General features: G+C 37.3%; 1 protein-coding gene across 5 annotated transcripts in view; it reads left to right on the forward strand.

Annotated features, from left to right (window-relative positions):
* IGSF11 (immunoglobulin superfamily member 11) overlaps positions 1 to 20,908 on the forward strand; it is a 185,947-nt gene that overhangs the window by 162,226 nt on the left and 2,813 nt on the right. For 3 of the 5 annotated variants that reach the window (XM_073231597.1, XM_037013194.2, XM_037013192.2), the window contains 3 exons: positions 1,381 to 1,536; positions 18,138 to 18,260; positions 18,994 to 19,144. In XM_073231597.1, coding sequence (XP_073087698.1) covers positions 1,381 to 1,536; positions 18,138 to 18,260; positions 18,994 to 19,144 — 430 coding nt within the window. The remainder of the gene's footprint in view (positions 1 to 1,380; positions 1,537 to 18,137; positions 18,261 to 18,993; positions 19,145 to 20,908) is intronic. The other 2 variants (XM_037013193.2, XM_037013195.2) reach the window with 2 other exon arrangements.

The following is a 20,908-nucleotide window of genomic DNA, read 5'->3' on the forward strand; positions in this document are numbered from 1 at the left end:
ATTCTTCCTACCATTATCGTCCCATTGTTTGTTCTTCCCCTACCCACTTGCTTTCATGGTTCCTGTGTGAATACTGCATTCATTTTCCATTCATTCATTCACTCATTCAAGGTTCAGCACATTTACTGGAAAGTCACTGGCATTCCGAGTATATCACCACTTGGATTTGAGCTCACTGCTTACCTTCCCCAATATGAGACTCCAAGCCATGGGCTTAGTTTATGTTTTTATTTGCCTTTTTTTTTTTTTTTTTTACTATAAATCACCACCTTCGTCCTTTAGTTTTCTTTTTTTGGTAATTTTGGTTCATGTCCTTCGTGTCCTTTGTCTGTTTTAGTGATTATGAAATGTCCACTGCATTACTGTGAAGTAGTAGATGGACATGAACCTCATCTAACTCCCTAAATCATAAATCAGAACTTAGTATAAAGTGGGTCTGTCCAGTTTTTCTTGTAACGTAACAACCTTGTAAAGATGGTCTTAGCCAGAGAGTGGCTGGCAGGGTAAGTGGTTGCTCCTCCTTGAAAAATCTTTTCTAAAAGTGACATCCTTTAATAATTAAAACAAATTAATTGTGGTAAAATGCATGTAAGCATGAAATTTACTGTCTTAACCAGTTTTAAATACACAGTTCAGTAGTGTTAAGTACATTCACATTTTTTTGTGCAGCCAGTGTCCAGTACTGCTTTAATCTTGCAAAACTAAAACTCTGTAGCCATTATTCATTTCTCCCTCCCATAGCAGCTGGTGACCACCACTTTACTTACTGTTTCTGTGAATTTGACTACTCTGGGTACCTCATATAAGTGGAATCATTCATTATGTGTCTTTTTATGACTGGCTTATATCACTTGGCATAATGTCTTCAAGGTTCTTCATCTATGTTGTGGCACATGTCAGAATTTCCTTGTTTTTCAAGGTTGAATAATATTCCATCGTATGTGTATGCCACATTTTGTTTATCCATTCATTCATCCATGGACATTTGGGTTGTTTCTACTTGTTTCCTATTGTGAATAATGGTGCTCTGGACATAGATGTATTCAGTAATGTTTTTAAAGGCAATATGTTGACATGAAGTATCTTAAGAATTATTTAGAGGAAACAGAGTAAAACCAAGATCATAAGATACCTTGAAAATAGAATCAAAGGGTATAGCCTCTTTTACATATTTGTTCCCTGCCAACTGAAGTCATCAGCCCTGTACCTAAGCCCTGGGATAGTACATGACTAGCCACTGGCTTCATCTCTGAGGTAGTCTTCTAGTATGTGTTCCAATAGCATTATTCTCTCAGGTTCCAGTGTACTCCTTGTTGATGTCTCCATCATCATCTGGCTCTTAGTAAATGTGTACTCAATTGCTTACTCTTCCCATTATAGTTCCCCCTTCTGCCCCACACTGCCAAATCCAAGGATCCCAGGATATCGGCAGCGACGTCGTCCTGCTCTGTAGCTCAGAGGAAGGCATTCCTCGACCAACTTACCTTTGGGAGAAGTTAGACAGTACCCTCAAACTACCTCCAACAGCTACTCAGGGTACGTACAGTGTTGCTTTACCCATTTAATTGGTTATCATGGGAAAGTCTGAATCTAAGACTCACAAAGAATTAATTTTCATAGATCTTGAAAAATAATGCACTGTATTTGTAACTGCTGACAAAGCTGTCTGGATCATTTTGTGTTTTCAGCTTTAAAGAGAATAAAACATTTTCTCTCTCTTATCATATATTTCCTTTATGTATTTCATCCAGTGGTAATTCTGTTCTGTTGTAGTGAAGATTTAAAACAATTAAATGGTAGCTTCTTCATATTGTTAACTGTAAGATAATCCTTGAAGTTTATAACTGACAATACACTTCCTACTTGAGGCATAACTGCTTATTTTAGTATGAGAACCACCAGCCTGGTCACGAGAGGGCTAATCATCCTGTTTCCAGGCTCGAACCTAATTAGAGGAAGAAGATGGGAAAGAGAACAGGGAAAGGCCTCAGATCATAGAGGAACCAGGAGCTGATCACAGGAGACATAAAGATGGAGGAGGCATGGGTATTGGTGGTTTTCTACATGTAAAACCAACTATGTGAATTTGATATGAAAGGAAACACCCTTGAAAAGTTGAGGAAAACTTATGAAATAAAATGAGGGAAAAGTATAAAACTATGTATAATGTTTATTTCAAGATAATCAAAATTTAGCAGCTTCAAGTGTTCCATCATCTCTAATAGAGAGCATGTTTCTTGTAGCATTATGAGGGCCAACATACAAATCCTGTTAAAGACTTGGCAGTTAATGAAGAAGCCCAAACAACCTTAGTTATGCCTGATAAGTTTGAATCAGATGGATGGTATATGCCTGTTGTGGAAAAGGAAAGTCCTGAGTTGTATGAAATTAGACATATTAAAGAACCAGGGACACTGGCCTTTGGAGAGCCCGTAAGTTTCCTTTAAGAATCCCAACAGGAATATTAATGGACCTTTCCATCTTCTTTAGTTAAGTTAGCCTTTAAAAAAGTCTTTTCAATGTAATAACTTTTGGATTACTCTGATAATTATTACTATAATTCTCTTGTTCCCTGCTGATTGCTAAATTGCTAAACATTTCAGCTACACTGTGGGCTGTGTAGCATATTTTGGGACTAGTTTATATCATCATTTAAATGGTATGCTTAAACTAGCTCTTGTCTTGAGATCCTGAAAACTATATTCAAACTCCGTATATTCCAATAACTACTTCTGTGACAATTTACCTCTCTGGGTCTATGTTGCCTTGTTGTAAAATAAGAGTGTTAAACAATATCATCTCCAAGGTGTTCTCTAGCAGCATTAAGATTGTATGATTTATATTTATAACATTCTTGAAATATTGGGCTGAGTTTGGATTACAAATCCTTAAAAGTGGTTGTTTGTATGTAAATTGAGAAATATCTGCAGAAAGAGCCTTCCATATCTCTCTTTCTGAATAAATGTATATGAGCCAAATTTCTTGGCTCTCTTCTTTGCAACTTAAAATATTCTTTGATACTTTAGGTATAAAAGTGAATTTGGATGCCAAAGGTGAAAAGTTTGTCTTTTATAGCTCAAACTCTGGATCAGCAATCAGAATTACTTTGGATAACTTTATCTGTTGTAATAATGAACATATAAATTAGTCAGATTTTTAATTTAAGTTTATCTCTTGATATCTACTCTAATAAAGTAGATCTCAAATAAGCATGAAATTCTAAAATAACTTAGGTATTTAACAACACTTTACTAAGACATTTTGCATTTGCTTAATATAAACTGTGGATGCATTCTCTGAGAAAAGAACACTTGGTGCCTGGGAAGAGGGGTTGGGGCAGCATTCCAGAAATCTTACTAGTGACGGGGACATAACAGTTGGGGATTAGAATTGTCCTCGTTCATAGTGATTAGCTTTAAGGAGTTCCTTCTGGCCAAATCTGGGACAATTTGAATATTAAAATCAATACATAATCAATTGAATAAAATAAGAATGCTTGAATTCCTGCTGATATACATAAATAAATGAGGGGGAGGAGAATGCATTTTCTCACAGTAGAAGGCTAATATATATAGAAGGAATGATAGAGTTAGAAAATCATCATTGATATTGAAATAATAGTTGAAAGTTTAATGAGGAACGCAGTATTTACATAGTTCCAAAGGATGTCCCCACAAATTTCTTATTAATTACAAAGAAAAAACACTAAGTTTATAATGGAGAGACCTGGTGCATACCACTTTAACCAACCAATCAAAGTACACATCACCAATATTGCGACAAACTGATATTCTGTGCCTTCTGAATATATGCATTGAGAAGGACACAACATCATTTCTTTGGTGTTACTGCCAAAAACACATAATATGAATCCAATCATGAGGAAATACCAAAGAAAGATAAAGACAGAACTGTTCCAGATTGAAAGAGACTAAGGAGTTAACTAAATGCAATGCAGAATCCTGGATTAGAATCTGGACAGGGGAAGAAATAGCCAGAAAGGGCATTACTGGGGCAGAATATACACTTCATCGTCATATAGAAGATTAATAGAGTGGATTTAGTATTGTTCTCTTGGTATATAACACTTCTGAAATCTAAGAAGTGAGAATTATACTTAAGGTTGATATTATTTGAAGCAAAATTTTTAGGAGTTCTGTGCTTCTAAGGAACAACTAGCCTGGTTTCCATTAAGTGAAAACAATACACGAGACACAGTTCACCAGCCTCTACATTGGTGGTTTTCAGCTGGGGCAAACTGCATTTGGCAATGTCTGGACTATTTCTGGTTGTTTCAGCTGAGAGGAGGGTGCTACTGGCAGCTAGGGGTTAGAGGCTGGGGATGCTGCCATACATCCTGCAGTGGACAGGACAGTCCCCACAACACAATTATCTAGCTCAAAATGTCAGTATGTGAGTTATGTTAATAGACTTTTCTAATGTCAAAAAACATCCTTGTACTTCTAGAATAAAGTCTGTATGATTGTAATTATTTTTTAATAAATTGCTTCATTCCATATGCTAACATTTTAATAGAATTTTTGCATTTTTGTCATAAATCAGAATGGCCTATGGTATTTTTTTGTCTTCCATTGCCCTTGTTCAATTTTTGTATCAGATTATATAATGGCCTTATAAAATGAGTTGGGCAGCATTTCCTTTTTTTCTATTTTCTGAAACAGTATGAATAGGATGGAGATTATTTGCTGGTTTTGTAGAATTTGCTATAAAAGCTTTGCTTGCTGTTATATGTTTGTTTGGTAGATGTTTGACTGCTGATTCAGTTTCTGTAATGGTATATGTTTATTTAGATTATCTGTATCATCTTTATTTTTCTAGACACTGTCTCTTTTGTCTGAGTTCATACTTATTGGCATCAGGCTGTCTATAGTATTCTTTTGTCTGAGTTCATATTTACTGGCGCTAGGTTGTCCATACTATTCTGTATATGAAAATAGAAGAGTGTATATAAGAGTGCAAGGTCTGGAGTCAGAGGGTGTGGATGAAATAATGGCTCCAGGGATCACTGGTTATGTAAACTCCCTCATGACTTAGTTTTATTATATGTAAAATGGACAGAATAATAGAAACTGCCTTACATGGGTGGAATAAAGATTAAATGAAAACATGCAAAATGTTTAGCACAGCAGCTGGCATATGTAAGCACTGAACACATATTACTATTTATATTACATCAGTATTTTTATTCTCATGAATCCCTCTGTATTTATGTTCCCTTTTTCATTCCTAATTGTTTATTTGTGCTTTTCATCTTTTTTTATCTTGCTAAACCAAGTTTTGATATTATATATCCTCTTGTACACTTGTATTAATTTCTGTTCTTCATTTATTCATTCAACAAATGTTTATTGGGCACCTACTAGGTTCTAGACACTGTTCTAGGTGCTGGAGATACATTAGTGAACAGAACAGAATTCCCTTCCTTTTCAGAGTCTATATTCTGGTGGGTGAAGATTTAACATAGTAAATCAGTAAATTTCAGAATTTGTTGCAAGGTAGTAAATTCTGTGGGGAAAAAAATAGATGATTAGTTGGAGCATGAGGAGCTACAATTTTGAAAAAGGTTCTTAGGGCAAGTTAGCCTCATTGAGGGGATGATACTCTAGCAATGATTTAAAAATGATGAGGGAATGAGGAATGTGACTATGGGAGCTTGAGAAATTCCAGGCAGATGGACCAGCCACAGGAATGCCCTGAGGTAGGAGCATGCCTGGTGTTTTTGATGAGTGGAAAAGGGGCCAGAGCAGAGGGGCCTTACACTTAGAATAGAAGGAGCAAAGCAGAGAATACCAAGAGCTGTTACGTCCAGTTACAGGTGCTAGGATGGAAAAAAATACATATATGTGTGTGTGTGTGTGTGTGTGTGTGTGTTTATAGATAGATAGATAGATAGATAGATAGATAGATAGATAGATAGATAGATAGATAAGGACATACATACAGCATATATATATACTACACATATAAATAAGTTTTCTTGTTAATATATTAGTAATTAGTTAATTGTATTAAAATATTCTGTATCTTTACCAGTGTTTTATCTGTTTCAGCAATTACTTTATGAGAGAGATGTGTTTAAAATCACAGTAGGATTGTGGGTTTGCTGATTTGTTCCTGCAATTATGCCAATTTTTTAAAACCCATCTTGAGCCTATGTCATTAGGTCCTTACAGGTTGTTATATATCACTGATTCTCTATTTGTTGAATGAATAAATGAAGAACAGAAATTAATACAAGTGTACAAGAGGATACATAAAATCAAAACTTGGTTTAGCAAGATAAAAAAAGATGAAAAGCACAAATAAACAATTAGGAATAGAGCATTTTTGCCTTATTTTACCTGTTACTAAAACCCTTACAGTAGCTTTCTTTGGTTAATTCTTTTTTTTTTCAATTTTATTTTGGTATCATTAATCTACAATTGCATGAAGGACATTATGTTTACTAGGCTCCCCCCTTCACCAAGTCCACCCCACATCCCTGTTTACAGTCACTGTCCATCAACATAGTAAGATGCTGTAAAATCACTACTTGTCTTCTCTGTGTTGCACAGCCCTCCCTGTGCCCCCCCCTCACACTATAAATGCAAATCATAATGCCCTCTTTCTTTTTTTCCCCCGCCCTTATCCCTCCCTTCACACCCGTCCTCCCCAGTCCCTTTCCCTTTGGTAACTATTAGTCCATTCTTGGGTTCTGTGCTTCTGCTGCTGTTTTGTTCCTTCAGTTTTCTTTTGTTCTTATACTCCACATATGAGTGAAATCATTTGGTACTTGTCTTTCTCCACCTGCCTTATTTCACTGAGCATAATACCCTCTAGCTCCATCGATGTTGTTGCGAATGGTAGGATGTGTTTTTTTCTTATGGCTGAGTAATATTCCATTGTGTATATGTACCACATATTCTTTATCCATTCATCTACTGATGGACATTTAGGTTGCTTCCATATCTTGGTTATTGTAAATAGTGCAATGATGAACATAGGGGTGCATCTGTCCTTTTCAAACTCGAGTGCTGCATTCTTAGGGTAAATTCCTAGAAGTGGAATTCCTGGGTCAAATGGTATTTCTATTTTGAGCATTTTGAGGAACCTCCATACTGCTTTCCACAATGGTTGAACTAATTTACATTCCCACCAGCAGTGTAGGAGGGTTCTCCTTTCTCCACACCCTCGCCAATATTTGTTGTTGTTTGTCTTTTGGATGGTAGCCATCCTTACTGGTGTGAGATGATATCTCATTGTGGTTTTAATTTGCATTTCTCTGATGACAAGCGATGTGGAGCATCTTTTCATGTGTCTGTTGGCCATCTGAATTTCTTCTTTAGAGAACTGTCTATTCAGCTCCTCTGCCCATTTTTTAATTGGATTATTTGCTTTTTGTTTGTTGAGGTGTGTGAGCTCTTTATATATTTTGGATGTCAACCCTTTATCGGATCTGTCATTTACGAATATATTCTCCCAAACTGTAGGATACCTTTTTGTTCTATTGATAGTGTCCTTTGCTGTACACAAGCTTTTCAGCTTGATATAGTCCCATTTGTTCATTTTTGCGTTTGTTTCCCTTGCCCAGGGAGATATGTTCAAGAAGAGGTCACTCATGTTTATGTCTAAGAGATTTTTGCCTATGTTTTTTTCTAAGAGTTTTATGGTTTCATGACTTACATTCAAGTCTTTGATCCATTTCGAACTTACTTTTGTGTATAGGGTTAGACAGTGATCCATTTTCATTCTCTTACATGTAGCTGTCCGGTTTGCCAGCACCAACTGTTGAAGAGACTGTCATTTCCCCATTGTATGTCCATGGCCCCTTTATCGAATATTAGTTGACCATATATGTTTGGGTTAATGTTTGGAGTCTCTATTCTGTTCCATTGGTCTGTGGCTCTGTTCTTGTGCCAGTACCAAATTGTCTTGATTACTGTGGCTTTGTAGTAGAGCTTGAAGTTGGGGAATGAGATCCCCCCCACTTTATTCTTCCTTCTCAGGATTGCTTTGGCTATTCGGGGTCTTTGGTGTTGCCATATGATTTTTGAACTATTTGTTCCAGTTCATTGACGAATGATGTTGGTAGTTTGATAGGGATTGCCTCGAATCTGTATATTGCTTTGGGCAGGATGGTTATTTTGATGATATTAATTCTTCCTAGCCAGGAGCATGGGATGAGTTTCCATTTGTTAGTGACCTCTTTAATTTCTCTTAAGAGTGTCTTATAGTTTTCAGGGTATAGGTCTTTCACTTCCTTGGTTAGGTTTATTCCTAGGAATTTTATTCTTTTTGATGCTATTGTGAATGGAATTGTTTTCCTGATTTCTCTTTCTATTAGTTTATTGTTAGTGTATAGGAAAGCCACAGATTTCTGTGTGTTAATTTTGTATCCTGCAACTTTGTTGAATTCTGATATTAGCTCTAGTAGTTTCGGAGTGGAGTCTTTAGGGTTTTTTATGTACAATATCATGTCATCTGCAAATAGTGACAGTTTAACTTCTTCTTTACCAGTCTGGATTCCTTGTATTTCTTTGTTTTGTCTAATTGCCATGGCTAGGGCCTCCAGTACTGTGTTGAATAACAGTGGGGATAGTGGGCATCCCTGTCTTGTTCCCGATCGCAGAGGAAAAGCTTTCAGCTTCTCACTGTTCAGTATGATGTAGGCTGTGGGTTTATCATATATGGCTTTATTATGTTGAGGTACTTGCCCTCTATGCCCATTTTGTTGAGAGTTTTTATTATGAATGGATGTTAAATTTTATTGAATGCTTTTTCAGCATCTATGGAGATGATCATGTGGTTTTTGTCTTTCTTTTTGTTGATGTGATGGATGATGTTGATGGATTTTCGAACATTGTACCATCCTTGCATTCCTGGGATGAATCCCACTTGGTCGTGGTGTATGATCCTTTTGATGTATTTTTGAATTCGGATTGCTAATATTTTGTTGAGTATTTTTGCATCTACATTCATCAGGGATATTGGTCTGTAGTTTTCTTTTTTGGTGGGGTCTTTGCCTGGTTTTGGTATTAGGGTTATGTTGGCTTCATAGAATGCGTTTGGGAGTATTCCTTCCTCTTCTATTTTTTGGAAAACTTTAAGGAGAATGGGTATTATGTCTTCTCTGTATGTCTGATAAAATTCCGAGGTAAATCCATCTGGCCTAGGGGTTTTGTTCTTTGGTAGTTTTTTGATTACTGCTTCAATTTTATTGCTGGTAATTGGTCTGTTTAGATTTCCTGTTTCTTTCTGGGTCAGTCTTGGAAGGTTGTATTTTTCTAAGAAGTTGTCCATTTCTCCTAGGTTTCCCAGCTTGTTAGCATATAGGTTTTCGTAGTACTCTCTAATAATTCTTTGTATTTCTGTGGGGTCCATCATGATTTTTCCTTTCTCGTTTCTGATTCTGTTGATTTGTGTTGACTGTCTTTTCCTCTTAATAAGTCCGACTAGAGGCTTATCTATTTTGTTTATTTTCTCAAAGAACCAGCTCTTGGTTTCATTGATTTTTGCTATTGTTTTATTCTTCTCAATTTTATTTATTTCTTCTCTGATCTTTATTGTGTCCCTCCTTCTGCTGACCTTAGGCCTCTTTTGTTCTTCTTTTTCCAATTTTGATAATTGTGACATTAGACCATTTATTTGGGATTGTTCTTTCTTCTTTAAATATGCCTGGATTGCTATATACTTTCCTCTAAAGACTGCTTTTGCTGTATCCCACAGTAGTTGGGGCTTTGTGTTGTTGTTGTCGTTTGTTTCCATATATTGCTGGATCTCCATTTTGATTTGGTCATTGATCCATTGATTATTTAGGAGCGTCTATGTGTTTGTGAGCCTTTTTGCTTTCTTTGTACAATTGATTTCTAGTTTTATGCCTTTGTGATCTGAAAAGTTGGTTGATAGGGTTTCAATCTTTTGGAATTTACTGAGGCTCTTTTTGTGGCCTAGTATGTGGTCTATTCTGGAGAATGTTCCATGTGCACTTGAGAAGAATGTGTATCCTGTTGCTTTTGGATGTAGAGTTTTGTAGATGTCTTTTAGGTCCATCTCTTCTAGTGTGTTGTTCAGTGCCTCTGTGTCCTTACTTATTTTCTGTCTGGTGGATCTGTCCTTTGTAGTGAGTGATGTGTTGAAGTCTCCCAAAATGAATGCATTGCATTCTATTTCCTCCATTAATTCTGTTAGTATTTGTTTCACATATGTTGGTGCTCATGTATTGGGTGCATATATATTTATAATGGTTATATCCTCTTGTTGGACTAAGCCCTTTAGCATTATGTAATGTCCTTCTTTATCTTTTGTTACTTTATTTTGAAGTCTATTTTGTCTGATACTAGTATTGTAACACCTGCTTTTTTTTCTCTGTTGTTTGCATGAAATATCTTTTTCCATCCCTTGACTTTAAGTCTGTGCATGTCTTTGGGTTTGAGGTGAGTCTCTTGTAAGCAGCATATGAATGGATCTTGCTTTTTTATCCATTCTATTACTATGTGTCTTTTGATTGGTGCATTCAGTCCATTTACATTTAGGGTGATTATTGAAAGGTATGTACTTATTGCCATTGCAGGCTTTACATTTGTGGTTACCAAAGGTTCAAGGTTAGCTTCTTTACTATCTTACTGTCTAACTTAACTCGCTTATTGAGCTATTATAAACATGGTCTGATGATTCTTTATTTCTCTCCCTTCTTATTCCTCCTCCTCCCTTCTTCATATGTTGGGTGTTTTGTTCTGTGCTCTTTTTAGGAGTGCTCCCATCTAGAGCAGTCCCTGTAAGATGCCCTGTAGAGGTGGTTTGTGGGAGGCAAATTCCCTCAACTTTTGCTTGTCTGGGAATTGTTTATTCCGTCCTTCATATTTAAATGATAATCATGCTGGATACAGTATTCTTGGTTTGAAGCCCTTCTGTTTCATTGCATTAAGTATATCATGCCATTCTCTTCTGGTCTGTAGGGTTTCTGTTGAGAAGTCTGATGATAGCCTGATGGGTTTTCCTTTGTAGGTGACTTTTTTTTTCTCTCTGGCTGCCTTTAATACTTTGTCCTTGTCCTTGATCCTTGCCATTTTAATTATTATGTGTCTTGGTGTTGCTCTCCTTGGATCCCTTATCATGGGAGTTCTGTGTACCTCTGTGGTCTGAGAGGCCATTTCCTCCCCTAGATTGGGGAAGGTTTCAGCAATTATTTCTTCAGAGACGCTTTCTATCCCTTTTTCTCTCTCTTCTTCTTCTGGTACCCCTATAATGCGGATATTGTTCCATTTCTTTGGTTAATTCTTATGGGTGTGTTTCTACTTTGTGGTTCATTTACTTTCAAGTTTCCATGCTTTATGTTTTAGACATATCTGTTATAAACAGCCCATGTCTGGATTTAGTTTGGTTTTCAGTCTGCAATCTAAGAGGCTTTGTCCTTTGGTTGAATCCATTTACATTAGTTGTTATTATGGATATATTTAGATTAATTCTGTTATCTTATTTCTGCTTTCTTTTTACCAATCTTTTTCTTTTACTCCTCCCCCATACCTTCTATGTCAGTGTTCTTTATAAATTATGCGTATTTCCTTTGTTATTCCTAAAAAATCCTCTGTTATCCTCATCCTTTCATAATTTAATACAGTGAAGAGAGATTAACTCTCCTGCTTGCTTGAGAACTTTGTGCAGAACTTTTTTCAGAGCTCATAGATGGAGCAGGAGGGTGTCTTCAATATCGCTGTCAAACATTATAGCATTAACAAGGGAGAAGATTGAGGCCCAGAGAGGACACCTGCCTTGTCCCAAGTCTATTGATAGAACATACTCCCATTCTTCAGCTCTGCTTGGAAGTCTCAGGGTCTTGACTCTCCTTGAACTTGCTTGCTAATTCCCTTCTTGGTGACACTGTTTCCATAATTCTCTCATCTATTTAAGTTGTGGAAGAGACAGATGCTATTTCCTCTCCATCAGAATGTTCTCCCACCAAAAACAAGTGTTTCCCCTTTGTTTACACTCTCTGACACCAAGAAGCAAGTCCTGCACAGTGGTCATTACTCCCTCCTCTTTAAAAAGCTAAGTGCCAGCGATTATCACAATTCATCGGTTTATACAGTCGTCCTCTTTGTATATGTACACACACCTTTTTCTCTTGCACTTCTTCAGGGTAGAGCATTAGGGAAGGTAAATTTAAATAGAAACATATCTCTGTTCTAGAGCTCACTGTCTAATGGAAGAGACAGATATAAAGAGGTAATTATAGCTCTACATTTTAATGTTATAAAAAGGCTTACTGTGCTACAAAATTTTAAAAAATTGAAGTATTAATTCTCCCTGAAGAGTCTTGAAATAACTTTATAAGGAAAGAGTTTCCTGAGCAGAAAAGGATCTTAAAGGTTATGTAGAAATTTTACCAGGTAAAAGAGGATATTTTCAATAGAGGGAACCATGCTTGTAAAATCTTGGACGTGTTATTAAACTGTGACATTTTTGTGAGATCTAGGAAGCTGATGTAAAGATTCATGGGGCTTTGGCCAGAGAGGAGGTTGGCAAGACCAGGTCCTGATTGTGAAAGGCATTATGTAACATTCAAGGAGTTTGGATGTTATCTCTGATACTGTGGGTATTTGCTGGCATTTATAAAGCAAGAGAAGATATCCAGATGTGAATTTCAGAAACAGCTTCAGCAGTTAGGGTGAGAGATTGGCAGCCAGGTCATAGATGTGAGACTGTAATAGTTCCATCAAGAGATGAAGACGACCTGAATTAAGGCCTTCATGATGGGACTGCAGGGACAAGGGAAGGGTAGACAAGAGAGGTTGAAGACAAAAATCAGTAACACAAGGGGCTTGATTAGATGTCGGGTCTCAGAGAAGAGTTGAAGTTAACTCAGATTTCTGTCTTAGGCAACTGAAAGAACAGTAACTCTATTAATGCAGAGAAGGAATACTTAGAGGTTTGCTTGAGGATGGCAGCAACTGAGTTCATTATCTTTGGGAATGTCCAGATGTTGAATGAAATAATGATAATGGTAACAAGTAACATTTCTTGAGCACTAAGTACCACTCTCCTTTGAGAATTAAAGCTTACAATAAACCTACAAGACACACTGATCCAAAGGAATCTACTGATGTCAAATGCTCAAGTCAAGAATTCTGGGCACCCAGACAGAAGTGTGTGGGAGAGAAGCAGTCACGATCTAATCAGTTAGTGTTGTTTGTTGTTGTTGCTCTGTGGTAAGTGTGTGTTTATGACCCTGTCTGTTGCTAGTGGTGAGTCACTCTTCCAAATAAATATTAATATGTTTATGCACGTATTGGATTTTATACAACTTCCATGAGTAGGGTTCCAAGAAATAACAAGTTTTAGAAGCTAACTAAGTCCTTAGCTTGGTAATTTTATTACATAATTCTTTGTAATATCAGTACCAGGGAATCCAAATATTGCACTATTCAGATATTGCCCAGTAATATTCACTGGTGTTTTCCAGTGTTTGGATATTTACTATAGGCTTTAGTTTTGTAAATACTTTAATAGTGGAACCTCAGAGAAGATGGGAAGGCTGCTGTGGAATACGCTGACGTGAAATCTGGAATGGAATTAAAATCTGAAATGGCAAAGGCAGTATTTCTATGGCAAAACCAAAATTAGGGCAAATAGCAAAATATTTTCATTGTTAGATAAAGGAAATGAGCTAATATGAAGCAGCATGAGCTGCCCTGGACCTTCTCTCACTGAGGACAGGTTCTCTGTCTGTCCCTTCTTCATCTACATCTTAGTTCAACCAATATCAACATAGAAATGAAATAAGTTTTTCTATGTCTGGAAAATTTGACATGAAAAAAGAGCAAGGTTATTGGATAGTGCACTTAATGCTGTGAAGTGTTTTAAAATTTTCTTTTAGAATGACAGAGCTTAGATATTAAGTATTTGTAATAGTATCTTTGACATTTTAAATAGATTTTAATTTTGCATTTTTATGTTATTGTTCCCCTTTTTTATTTTTTTTATTAGTAGATGTTTGTATCAGGTTGAGATGGTTTTTTCACATTATTGAAACATACAATTTTGTCATACTGTATTAGTTCAAATAACAATAAACTATGCATTCATTATTTTTTCCACACAGAATACTTCTGAAACTTTAATAGAAGAAATAACTCATTATTATTATGATCACTCATTATTACTTTAAAAGTACATAAATCATAAAAAATAGAATAATTTATGACTTAGAAATTCCTATCTCTTAACCTCAGATTCTGAGTATTGATATCTATTGGGAATTTGGAGACAATTCAACATTTCCTTAATTTCTTGACTGATTTTTATTATGATTCCGAAAAATACATAAATGTCCCAAACAATGCCAGGAAGGAATCCTCACCTGGAAGCATTACCAGGCACTGTTCTAAGCTTGTTACATGTCTCATCCCATCTAGTTCTCACAGTAACCTAGGATGGGAAGGCATGTTGGTGGCTTCATGTCACACATGAGGCAACGGAAGTATAGATGAAGAATAGGCACTGCCTTTAAGACCGTATAGAAAGGAGGTGGTGGAGCAGACTCTAAGATGTCTGAGACTAGAACTCTTGTTCTCAGCCAGTGCCCTATCTATGAGGCAGTCAGAGAGGTGATTCTGGACCTGTGGAGAAAGGATGGAGATGGAAGTGTACAGCTACATTGACTTCTTTCCAGTAATAGAGGGCCTTCTATCCAGGTGCATCGTCTGTGTGGGCTAGTGCCGCTGTGAACTAGAATGGGCGTGTGATGGTCTTTGTGCTTTCCAAGCTAGGTCCACACAGTTGAACTTTCCCTATTCTTTGAAAGAAAGACAAAAAGAACATTTGTTCTCTAATTTCATTTCAACAAATTAGTTCTGTGTCAGAGTAGACAAAGTGAAATGACAGATGGGGAATCAGCCCTTCTCATTTCAGAAAGGGCCCTGTGCTTGTGGCTGGCAGTGGCCTGGTGCTTGCTGAAGAGCAGCTCCAGCCTCTGCTGGGTCTTGGCCACACAATCAGTCCTCTTTTGCTCCTGTCAGTCCTCTCTCACAGATGTGTCTGTCTCTGCGTTAGCTCTAGCATGGTATGTCAACCTCTCTTAAGAATACTTTCTAATGTCAGTCTGCTCAGGGTGTCTGTATCTGTGAGAGACAAAGGAAAGAATAGTGACTTCTTTTAAAAATAACTTAAAAATAAGAATCTTGAAAGTTTACATGTTTATACATGCCAAAACGCTGCTTAGTTCAGCTGTCAAAAACTTTGTAAGTGATCTCTATGGAGATATCAAAAAAATTACTGGTTTTATGTGAGCTCATCAAATTCCAAGAATTTCAGGGCTTAGGAAAACAACACACTGTGTGGAATTGTGGGGCTACTTGCCTAGAGATGATAGTTTTCTTGTATGATGACTTTTGGTAATGTGTTGAAGATGGAGTTAGGCAGGTGGCTTAGTTTAATACTAACAGCACTGGAACATTGCATGGTTAGGAAAAATACCATAGATGCTCTCTATGGAGTACTGTGGCTTTAAATGCCTTTCTAGAAAGCCAGATATACATATGGTGATTATGAGCTTTGGACATGGACAGATCTGACTTCATAGATTGCTGCTGCTGCTTGTGTACTGTGTGCTCTTGGACAAATTGCATAGCTCCTCTGAGATTTTTCATCTTGGAAAATTAGGGAATATAAGACTTAAGGTTTTGAAGATTAAATGAGACCTGTGTGAAGCTCTGAATACAGTGCACATGGTACAAAACAGACACTAAAGAGAAGGTAGCCCTTTATTTATTTATTGAACACCTTTTTGTGTGCCAGGAATTTTCTGAGGAGGATTATACAGTGATGAACAAGACAAACCCAGCCTCTTATCTTAATGAGACAAGTAGGCAAGAAATTAGGACAAATGGGGTTAAGTGCCAACACTAGAGAATGCAGGGTGGCTGGGGAGCACCTGGGAAGGGCATATGATGAGGGCCTAGTAGATCAGACAGAACACAGAGGAGGAAAAGACAGGCACCCCCTCAGACTGGCTTAAGTATCTCAGGGATGCGCTGAAAGGCTCCCAGGCTTTGGTGGCCCTCAGAGTTGTTCATTTTTTTTTATACAGAAAAGGAAATAATATACAGGTGCAAATAATAACCACCTTGCCTATTGACTTGAACATGTGCAGTAGAATCCAAATGTTCAAATTCATCAAGGATCATGTTCTGGATAAATAAGATATCCATATAATGTGGGTTTGACACTTTAATATCCCTTTTAATTTGATCCTTAATGACCTTTTTAAATGTTCCCAGTAAAAAAAAAAACAAAAGCAGAAAAAAGTAGTCCTTTTTCTGGTGTGTGTTTGATGATTCAGTCATTTATTAACACTGCTCACTATATTATGTTGGAGGGCAGAGGGACAACCCTGAGGGCTGCTGGTGTCTTCCAGAATTCACAGTCCTTGTTAGATGCCCCTCCTGTATGCTCCCTGGACTTTCTCTAGCATATTCTTTAGGGCACTTGCCCCATGTGTTGTGGTTGCTTGTCTACTTGTCTCATTAAGATAAGGGGCTGGGTTTGTCTTGTTCATCATTGCATTACTATTATCAGAAATTACCTGGCATACAGAAATTGTTCAATAAATTTTTGTTAGGTGCCCAATAAATATTTACTTGTTAAATAACTTAAGTCCTTGAATGCTGTGGCCAGTTCTACTTTTGTTGACCCATCTTCTCTGCTTCTACCTTTGATCTACCTAGAAATGAAGGTTGCCAGCAGAAACAGGATAGCTGAATCTTAGTTTCATGTAAAAATAGTCAGCCCAGGGTAGAGAGAGCTCTTTTGCATGGACTTTGTACCACAATTATGTCATCAGGAGGCTTTTTCCACTTAGTCCTGAATTTGCAGATATTTTGAGTGGTTGAGGTGACTGGATATATTTCACTGCCCAAGGCAGTGAAACTTAGATTTCAGAGGTAAGACAGCCTTCCATCCAATTCCAATTCTGTGTGTCTAGCTGTGTAATCTTATTACTTATCTGAATCCTCAGTCTCCTTATCTGTTCAATGGGATTAATAATAATAATACCTTATACAGTCATTGCAAAGATTAAGATAATACATATGAAAGCTTAACCAATGCTTGGCACATAGTAAAAACTGTAAATTTTTATTACTGTAAGTCATTTACATTTTATTTTTAAGGAATAAATAATCAATTTATGCTAATGTTGATGATTTGCTAAAATGGGAACTACTGAAATGTTTCTTGGTAATATCAATGTGGTAGCCTTGAAAATGCACCATGGTATGGAAATAATAGACTGACAGTATCACCTGCTTCCTCCAGGATCCACCTCTGCTTTGCATCCAATTGCTTCGCTTCTCTGCTTTGCCTGGGCTGTCCCCAGCCAGTGACTAGGCACAGTGAGGCTACTAATGCAGCCCTGTTCCTGCAAGATGTGGGACTCCTCTACTGGGTGACTTTAGCTCAAGAACTCCCCATCAGCCTGATGGAAACCTCTGTAACATTGCTGCCATCTGAGACCATCTGTCCGGCCCTCCTTCCTCTCCTCCCCCCTTCACAGGGGCCAGCTCTGCGTTGTAATCTGAGGCTCCCTCCACCTTCTCCAGCTTCCTGTTCATTTCCTTTACTGGCATCTCCTCCAGTAAACCTCTTGCTTGTCTTGGTGTCCGCTTCTGGAGGATCTGAATGTACACAGTCATAACTGTTGGGAAGGAGTAACAATCTGCACCCTTGAGCACAGAGTAGATATTTTGTTGCATCAGATGTCACAAGGCGAAAGCTGTTACAGTGGTTTCACTTCAACTCTATGTTATTGCATGTCCTCAGAATTAGTTTGGTATTACTGGTCATAAATTCTCTAGGGTAGACATTAGCCTCTGTTTTCTCAGTGAAGGCTACGCACATTAGGACCTCACACTAATCTGAAGATAAAGTTGTAAGATTGCCCTTATGTAGACAGTCCTCTGTAGCTCCAGGTCTTTAATGTGATGTGATTTTAGTCTTTAACATTCATGAACCAAAAATTTCTCCAAAAAAAGCTATTGATAGCTCTTCAGCATTTGCCTGTTTTTATAGTCTTTATCTTCTGCTGATTTCTTTGGCTTCCTTATTTTTTCCCCTAAATCCTCACTTGATGATTTTTGTGACAGACCAGGTCCAGGGAACAGTCACTATCCGGAACATAAGCTCTCTGTCTTCCGGTTTGTACCAGTGCGTCGCCTCTAATGCCATTGGAACCAGCACCTGTCTTTTGGATCTCCAGGTTATTTCACGTAAGTATTTAAAATTCTGACATCCACTCTGGGTCTGAAACACTAAGGTCTTTGTTAAACCAGGGAATGAAGAGTTCCACTTAATTGTTTTCAGGTTTTCAGAGATTCAGTAGCAAGTCTGTTGGTTTTAATCATTATTGAAAGTATTTAAAAAATGTATTAGTGTACTTCTAGCCTCAGCAATATGACATCTTTATGCCGAAATGTCTTTTTCTTTAGGATTATTAAAATCAAGTCAGTCCTGATTAGATGGTGCTATAGGCAGTATACAGATTTGCAGTGATGGCAAGACTTTCTTGTGTTTTCTCCTAATCCCTTTATCTGCTTAATTGTTAGGCGGGCTGGTTAAGCAGTGTAGAAGTTTTCTCCGGTTGAGTCATCTAGGTTACTTGAATTCCAATTGTGAAAGAGTGAATCTGGCTGGGATGAGGTGCCATCCACTGGCCTCTCCCGCTGACTGCCAGAGTTCAGCCGGCGGAGGGGGCAGGCCAGCATCTCTCCTGTGCTGTCCTGAGTGTTGCTGTCAGTCGTAGTCACTGGGGACACAGAAAGTTAACTGAGGTTTAACTGTATATGTATGCAATGCTTTAGGCAATTTTGTACATTTTAAGAAGGTTCTGTAGTAACTACATGTTTATAAAGTTGCATGGGTGTATGCTATTTCTTTTTCTTTCTTATTCCCCCCCCCCTTTTTTTTGTCGTTCTTTAAATCTACTTTAAATATATTTTGCAGCCCAGCCCAGGAGCATTGGACTAATAGCTGGAGCCATTGGCACTGGGGCAGTTATTATCATTTTTTGCATTGCACTAATTTTAGGGGCATTCTTTTACTGGAGAAGCAAAAATGAGGAGGAGGAGGAAGAAGAAATTCCTAATGAAATAAGGTATGTATCAAATTATTTGGCCTGCATAACCAATGTCTGTATTTTTATTCATTTTAACAGCTAAGATTTCTTTGTTAGTCTTATGACTGATAGCCAAGATAGTTAAACTAGCCAAATAATGTTTTCTAGTACATTATATTTTTCCACATAGCGTTACTCACTTGTTTTACTGCATGAAAGGGGAGGAGGGTCTAGCATGTGCCCAATTAGAGAACACAAGTGAGGAATTTGTCTTCTCCCATATTTCCAAGATAGATGGGGTTAGGTGGCTACCACAGTAGACAGGTGAGTTTTGAACATGTGTTTGACACTGTCATTTATAATAGATGAGGACATAAAGCAAGAAGGAATACTGTAAGAGCATACTAGTACACAGATAGGCCAAAGCAGTATGGCTTGGTGTGAAAGACAATTCAGTCAAGAATATGTACATCATAATAACACAAAGTCATAATGATCATTAAAGAAAAATGACTCTTGGCATATCATGGGATAGAGGATTCAAGCTCAGCCTCAGATTGCACCATGTCATGTCCTTATTGAAAATGCTTTAGTGACTCCAGTCTACTTGGCACGACATACACAGCCCTTCAGGATCTGACCCTCACTGGCTTCCCTAGTTTTATCTCTCACGCATCCCTGATCCCTTTGTGTTCCAGTCTATTCTGTATCATCTCATGCCGCAGGGTCTTTACCCAAGCCTCTGCCCTTTTCCTGGAGCAAACTCCCCTTTTCAGTAAATTCCTTGATCTGATTCAAGAGTAGTCCAGGTATCACTCCTCACATGAGCTGACTTTTGCCCCTTGTCCAGCCTTTCAGACTTGCAAATGTTCTTGCATTGATTGTCACCCCCATTGGCCATCAGCTCTTGAATACAGGAGCTGTGTCTTTTTTACCTAAAACATGAAGTTGAATGCCTGGGACTCAATAAATGTTAAATAAATTAGTTAACACCTTCAATTAAGTTAATTGTTTCTCTGCGCCTCTGGTAATTCTTAAGGCTGTAAACTGGATACCAAGATAAATTTCATCCCAGCATAAGATTTCTGAGGAAGACCTCGCATCAGTGCAGTGCAGTTTATATGATTGCTTCATGTAGCCCAGCCCATACACTAACAAATGAATCATTATAAAATTCTTATGGCATATAGTATTACAGTCATGTTCATAATACAGTATTGAAAGCATTGTTATAAATATTTTTAAAACTACTTGCTCTGTGATGATAGGATGATACGCAGTTTTTCCAATCACAATAGAGAGGGGCGTACTGTATGGTAATGTAATTTATTGACAGCAGAGTTATAAAACTGTAAGAAAACTAACATATTGTTAATTCTGTAATTAATACTATATTGATAATGATGACATAAAAATGTCTCATGCAATTCTGGCTGTGCAGTTACTATATTTTCATACAAAGACAATAGATGTTTATTAATTGTACACATGATAATTATTTACTATTCATTAAGTGGGATATATGGAAATATATCACCATAAAGGTCTTCATCCTCACTGTCTTCATATTGAGTTGCTCTGAGGAGGGCAATAGCAACAGGAGCTGGCTACAAAATTTAAGGTCGGCAGTACATACTATAGCTAATTTTAGGCAGTTCTGACTTAATACTGTCTCTTTGTTTACATTTCTCTTGATTGTGAATGGTACCATGTACAGTCTGTATCTGTTTATGTGCTTCAAATTTTGATAAATTTTAACTTATTATAATAGACATGTTTATTTTATGATAGTAAATGATAAAT

The sequence above is a fragment of the Manis javanica genome, chromosome 3 (assembly GCF_040802235.1).
Source record: "Manis javanica isolate MJ-LG chromosome 3, MJ_LKY, whole genome shotgun sequence".
Lineage (NCBI taxonomy): Eukaryota > Metazoa > Chordata > Mammalia > Pholidota > Manidae > Manis > Manis javanica.